The sequence below is a fragment of the Aphis gossypii genome, chromosome X (assembly GCF_020184175.1).
Source record: "Aphis gossypii isolate Hap1 chromosome X, ASM2018417v2, whole genome shotgun sequence".
Taxonomy (NCBI): Eukaryota; Metazoa; Arthropoda; class Insecta; order Hemiptera; family Aphididae; genus Aphis; species Aphis gossypii.
Genome location: NC_065533.1, coordinates 14,772,419 through 14,779,708, shown reverse-complemented (window position 1 = coordinate 14,779,708; position 7,290 = coordinate 14,772,419). Strand labels below are relative to the sequence as shown.

General features: G+C 32.7%; 1 protein-coding gene across 1 annotated transcript; it reads right to left on the bottom strand.

Annotated features, from left to right (window-relative positions):
• Positions 1–2,209, bottom strand: LOC126552370 (uncharacterized; the record flags this gene model as incomplete). The annotated part of the gene is made up of 2 exons (XM_050207061.1): positions 1,140–2,209; positions 1–944 (listed from the first exon to the last, which is right to left on the bottom strand). Coding segments are annotated over exons 1-2 (1,062 nt in total), but the record flags the coding sequence as incomplete, so codon positions are not given.
• Positions 2,210–7,290: the final 5,081 nt, after the last annotated feature.

Genomic DNA, 7,290 nt, shown 5'->3' with positions numbered 1-7,290 from the left:
CTCTTCATGTCCAGTCTTTTGCGATCTAATAAGCCGAGAAAAATTTGAAATATACACATAGTGTGAGTTTTCGTCGTCCGTCACCAACAACAAATCAAAGTGGTTGGCTTTCTCCTCATCAACGACACGTAGCGGATACACCTCGTACGTCGGATATTTACGTGATGGCTGGAACTTTTTGTCCAACCCATACACATTAATAGATACATTTCTATTATTTTTCTCAAATTTAGCGATGTCCGATAGAGGTGTGGGAAATGTGATGCCTTCAAAATTGTACTTATCCTCGTGATTTCTATAATTTTCACCGATACGGTATACCGCATGCCCCGTCACATGCCTCGCCAAAATCGCCCACTTGAAACATTCCTGATCTGTGTTTTGAGGGTTGATGGTGGCCCGTTTCCTGTCAATATACGCCGGCAACGATATGTACGATGAACCGCACATTGGTGTATATTTATATATACTTAGCAATAACCCATCTATACTTTCTAATGTAAATCCACCTCCGCGTGATTTATATTCTTCCTCCTCCTTCGACAACTTTATAAAAGCCCTCTCAATGATCGTACTAATGTCACTATCCGTAAAAAGTTCTACCGCCGAAGTCTTGAATGCCCGGTTCTCCGACGAGTTTGGTACATTGGGCCGGTTGTATGCTGCCTCGAGTTTCAAATTAAATTTTATCGGGTGTTTTTTCAGACATGTCTTTAATAAATTTTCAAGCTCAGGCATGAGCGAGCGGAGAAAGTCGGGATAATTGTGAACATTGTTAATATTTTTGACATAATACCACACGATTTTTCGATTCGCAGACGAGGAAATTTCTGTGATACCAGGAGTCATAACTATGTCCATACGAGCCTTTTTCATCCTAGTTACCGAGGTGGTGTTTGCAGTGGAACCATGCAGCCTACCATTTACATATGTAGTGTAAGAATCTTCAAAAAAAAAAAAAAAAAAAAAAAAAAACCCTAATAAATCTAAAGAAAAACTAATTTTCCTAATATAAAAGTTTTATGTATCGTTTAAAATTAAATCTAACCAACGATCTGATAACCAATCAGCAAATAAATAAAATTTATACGAATCTTTGAAAATTATATCCCATCTATAATATTAAAAATAAAACTAACCTGTATTATCGTCTTGAACTTTTTCATTTTCAAATTCGTCCATTGCTGCCATGCAAATCTCGTCCTCATTTACAAATTCGTCCATAACTGCCATGCAAATCTCGTCCTCGGCCACCATGTTCGAGCGACCGGCCTGGATATCGGGGACGAAAATTTGATTGGAAATCTGAATCTGTGGAGCAATGCGAGGCGCGAACTATATGACACTCTGTCGTACTGGTTGATATTCGTCCATTATACACAAATCATCTTCAGAAAAATGTTGGTTTTGTGTATTATTCGAATTTTGAAGCTGATTTGAGGGGCCTGCTGGTTGATCTGGCACTATTATGTTCGGGGCAATCTCTATTTCACCTCGTTGTACATCTTGTACATCTTGTACTTGCGGAGTCGTGATATCACATCGTACACGGTTGTGAGTGTTTTTCATATGGCGAACAAGGTTCGATTGGTAACTAAATGATTTAGCATATTGCACGCATGGAAAGCAGACTTTATCATGTGTTTTCATGTGTCTGGTTAAATTGTCCTTGCGTGAAAACTCCGATGGGCACTGTTCGCATTTAAACATGATGAAACGAAAATATAACACTTGTAAAAATTTTAAAGTCAGAGCGTGTAAACGTGTCGGAACAGACTAAACCGAATGAGCTATACTCAGTGATATATAAGGACATGTATACTATAAAAACATTATTAAAAGTCTGTGGCATCCTTAGACTATTTGTTGATTGAATAAATATCCTAATGACAGGAAACTATCAGAATATAATCAGATCTATTTGTGAATACATTTAGCAGATGGTGCGAATTTGTAGGCATTTATTTGATTTATTTGAAAGTACTATACGACATCCTGGCTAGGACATAGAGTTAATGAATATTGATGCTAATGTGTCTACATACAATACATTCTGGTGTGTGAATATATTTTAATTGAATACGGAAAATAAACCTATTATTGTCAAAACGAGTAAAGTGTCTTTCAATATAAATGGTCATTTTGTGAGGGATTCTATATTTAATTTACATTTTTATATGTTATATTATTTTTCTAAAATTATAAGAGGAGACTATACGTTGTTAGAGTAGGTTATATTAATTCATTTTAGGTGTTGAAAGTGCCTAATATGTACCAATGTGTCTACTATCAATATATTCTTTACAATTTATTAAAACGTCCTTTTAATCGATGCCCAGATGTGCATTGTATGGTGGCGGCAGACCCTATTAAGTATCAATATACCTGACCGATTGTGTCTGTTGTAAATCCCTTTTAAATGGCTATTAAATTGAATTTTAGCTAATGTGACCAAGTATCAATAAATTCTATACATTTAATTAGATGCCTACAGGATGTGTATACATTCTTTACAATATCTTAATGTGCGGCGACCCTATTAAGTATCACTATTATAATATGACCAATTAAAGACATTTGATCGGATGTGTATGCTAAAATTGCCAATGACTATTAAATTAGATTTTATTCTTAAGTATAACAGTTTTGATTACTATCATCAATGTAGTCAGAGTCGAAGTGGGTAAAGACGTCTTCGAATGTAATGTTGGTATACGGTTCAACTCTAAGACCAGATTTTTTATACATTTTTCTTTACGCTATTAAAATTATATATGATAACAGTTGATAATAAAATGATAACAGTGATATGAAAATGATAACATTGATAAGAAAATTATAACAGTGATAATGATAACTGGCGATAACATAAAATCGATGTCGGTTACGTAGTGGATATGGCGGCGGCGGGCAATGGATGAGTGATGAGAATGAGTGATGAGTGATGAGAATGAGGGATGAGGATGAGGCTCCAAAACCTATCAAATTATAAATGATAACAGTGATAAGAAAATGATAACATTGATAAGAAAATTATAACAGTGATAATGATAACAGGGGATAACATAAAATTGATGTCGGTTACGTAGTGGATATGGCGGCGGCGAGCGATGAATGAGGGATGAGGGGTGCGGGATAAGGGATGAGGGGTGCGGGATGAGGGATGAAGGGTGTGGTATGAGTGATGAGGATGAGGATGAGGGATGAGGATGAGGATGAGGCTCCAGAACCTACCAAATTATACTACTAAGTTTGTAATTTCAAAGTCGTAATTTATGACTTTTGTTATACGATATTACTTTCGTATTTGATATTTGATACGATTATATTATGTATACGATTAACCATTAAGATAATAAACTCTTTTGTGTAATGATAAGATATAATACAAACCAGACCTTTATACCAGAACATTTATAGTTGATTTCCAACACTCGTTCTCGTTGTACGATATTATTTTTACAAATATTTTTTAGAAACATTTTTAGAATGGATAAATATGAAGTGCGAAATATACTTAGTGAAAAGGGCAAACGTGTTCGCAATACTCTAATGACGATTTGATAAGACAATATTTAATGTACATATTTGGCTTATCATTTTTGAATCCAGCGGAAGTTGGAGATATGTTTTCATTGTAACTAGCAGCCATACAGCCTTTAGATGATAAAATAACTCAATGTTTAGACTATTTAGTGGATACATATTAGGGTGGTCCTTAATTTCACACCTTTGAATTTTAATTGCTGGACCCTCCATTTTTTTTTTTATTATCATATAAAAGTTATATCATAGAAATTTGGGCAAAACTACTCATCCTTTTCCCGTGCCCCAAGAGGGTTGAATATTAGCCAAAGGGTAGTTTAATGGTTTTTTATATTTTCTTCGAAAAATATTAGATTTATCATAAAAATGTATAGAAACTTAATTGTAGAACAAATTATTTTCTATAAAAAAAAAATTTACAACATTTTTTGTAAATCTAATATTTCCCTCTTAAAAATGAATTCTTTTGATTTTTTTCACAAAATTTAATTTTTTACAGTGGTTTTATTTTATACATATAATATTAATAATATTTATGTAATATTAAACGAAATAGTTTAAGGTGTATTTCTAAGTACTAAGTTGTTTTATCTTCTAATGGCGTACTCAAAACTTGTCTTGTACAATTTTTATATGTGTTTCTGTATTTTTGAATAACCTAAAATTAAATACATAATAAGGTTAATTATATAAAATTACATTTATTATAGATATAATTTTTTGTAACCCACTTGAAGAAAAAATTGTTTTTGGTTTTCATTTTTAGAAAATTTATCGTTGAAATCCTCCATAAGCTTTACTCCCCTTTCAGCTGTATCATTAACGATTTGTAACGAATCTATAGTCCTTTTTGCTGACTGGTATGCAAGATTATCACTCCACTTTGTTGGGTTCATTTTTAGGTACTCCGAAGAAATTCCAAATCTTTTAAATATTTTATATGACTTGTAACTTAACAAATTTATAGGTAGTTCTTTATTTAAAAATTCATCCACGTCTTCCAACTTCAAACATAATTTTTTTTGTCCTGTAAAAAATTCGTCTTCCACTCCCGGTGTTAATTTTATTTGCTCTTGGTACTTCAAAAGTTCGTCAGCCATTTTTTTCTGACATCAAATGAAATCCTTTCATCAAATATAGCAAATACGGCATATTCTTCATTTAGATACCATAAATGATTTAAAAATTTTGACAAACACGCATCTGCAATTTTTTTATCATAATTTTTATATTCGTTTAAAGTACGTATTAAAGTTATATCGTTAAATGGTGCCTCACTAACATTTGTAACTGTAAACCAATATATAATATAATTTTTTACAATAAATGCACTAATTCGAACTATAGCAGTTTCTTTGGTTTTCGTTATTTTTAATTCAGTTCGTAGTAAAAATATTTTCAGACAGTAAATACATTTGGCTATCCACCTTGCCTGATGACATGCGCCCGGTTGACGAATTTTCGTGCCACCAGGTGGAGTTTCTCCAAGTATAATAATGACCAGTTCAATTAATTCTTTGTAATCGTCTCTAGGATGGTCTTCAGTAATTTTTTTTAAACAAAATGAAACAATTTCTTGGCGTATTGGGGAAATTATTTTTTCAAAATTTTTATTTGTATTCCAAACTAATATTTTTGTTTTATCAATTTCTTTCCATGCATTTTGAAAGCGTTTAAAGATAGGTATAATTGGTCCAGACGATACGTATAATTTCGCCTTGTTAAATGCAGCCTGGATAATCAACTCCGAAACATGATGCCTACAAGCAAAATAAATAATGTCTCTGTTCAATTTCTGCTCCAAAAGTGTAGATGCCCCATTTAGTCTGCCGGTATTTGACGCAGTAGTATCAAATACAAAACCTTGTACCTTATCAAGCAAAGACCATTTTTCTAAAGAATCATATACGGCTGATGATATTTCACTTCCTGTTCCTGATGGGATTTCTGGAACGCCTAGAAGTTGTTCTCCATTTGGTGTTGAGACAATTACTGGAAGACGGTCTTACTTTTCTAACTTTTTCTTGATTAGTTAAGCTAGGAAGTAATTTTGTATCCCAATGTACAATAACAAAATCTACATTTAAACTAACAAAATCTGAATGAACTTTTTCTGCGATTTCTTTTCGAATACTTTCTCGGCTATTTCTAATAGATGTTCTATTACCGTAGTTTGGGGTGACTTTGATAATGTGAGGTGAGATTGATTTTTATCGGAATTATTGATTTATTTGTATAGGATGGCTACACTGCTTATATAATAATGATAACAATTATCAGTAATTATGAGTGGTTTGATTTATCGTTGGTACAATCATGGTTTTTAAATTCTTCGATCTGTATTATCACGTTTACTAACGTGCGTGTTAGTCGTCAAATTCCTGTTGCTCTCAAAATATCGCCGCAAAGTAAGTAAAACATTATATAATTAGTTTTTTATTAATATGGTCCAAATGATTTACCTGCATGGAACAAATCTGAACTATTGTTACAATTTAAAAAAATATATCTATTGAGTATGCTAGTAATATGTATCTTGGGGCGAGATTGTTAATTGTGATGGGGTGACTTTGACTATAATTCAAATACATTTTAATATACACTTTCTGTGGTTTATAGTGGCTCGTAAGTACAAAAAAAAAATTGGGTGCAGACCCTATGTGAATTATGCAAATTCCACAATAGAAGATGCCTTGAAGACAATAGTTGATCGTGAACTATCAGTTTTGGCTGCTAGCAAACGTTTTAGTATACCTTATGGTACATTATACAACCGTTTTCATGGTAAACATATCAAAACAACTGGTGGTCAGACAGTGTTAAGTGAAGAAGAAGAGAAAAGTATTCTAAGTGCAGTGATAAAATGTGGTGATTGGGGTTTTCCCTTATCGTTAATGGATGTAAGGTAATTATCAAGGAATGATTTGATCTAAATAAACATTATAATGTAAAATATAATACCAACTTAAGTACCTACTTACATATTTTTTTTACATTCAGAATAGTAGCAAAAGCATACCTTGATAACGTGGGAGTGGTTGTAAGCAAATTTGGTAACAATAATCTACCAGGAAATGATTGGGCTCGTAGTTTATTGAAAAGACATTCGGTGATAGGACAACGAATTGCAACAAACATTTCCAGAGCTCGTGCAGAAGTATCACCAACCACAATAGCTGAATATTTTGAAAATCTAGAAAATGTTGTGGATAATATACCACCTGAAAATATATTTAACTACGATGAGTCAAATCTACAAGATGATCCTGGAAAAAAAGGTAAACAATTAAATAATTAAATATTTCAAATGAGTATGAAAAAAAATAAAAAATGAATAGGTGCTTTTAATGTCTGTATGGTTGGTAGGCAGGTAATATTTAAAAGTATTTATTTATAACTGTATAAGTCACTACTTATTACATACTTTTTTTTTAGGTTTTATTTAGACGTGGGACAAAATACAAAGTCAAAATTCAAAATTATTCTAAGTCATCCACAATCATTATGGTATGTGGTTCAGCCTCTGGAGTGCTTTTGCCACCGTACATTGTATTTCGTTCTGGAAGTTTGTGGGAATCTTGGACAAACGGTGGACCAAGAGGGGCCCCTTGTTGTTCTAATGCATGTTGTAATAAAGGATCAAGATACAATTGCACATCACATGGGTGGATGGAATTAAACACTTTTAAAGATTGGTTCTTTACATCATTTTTACCCCATGCAAAGCGTTTACAAGGGAAGAAA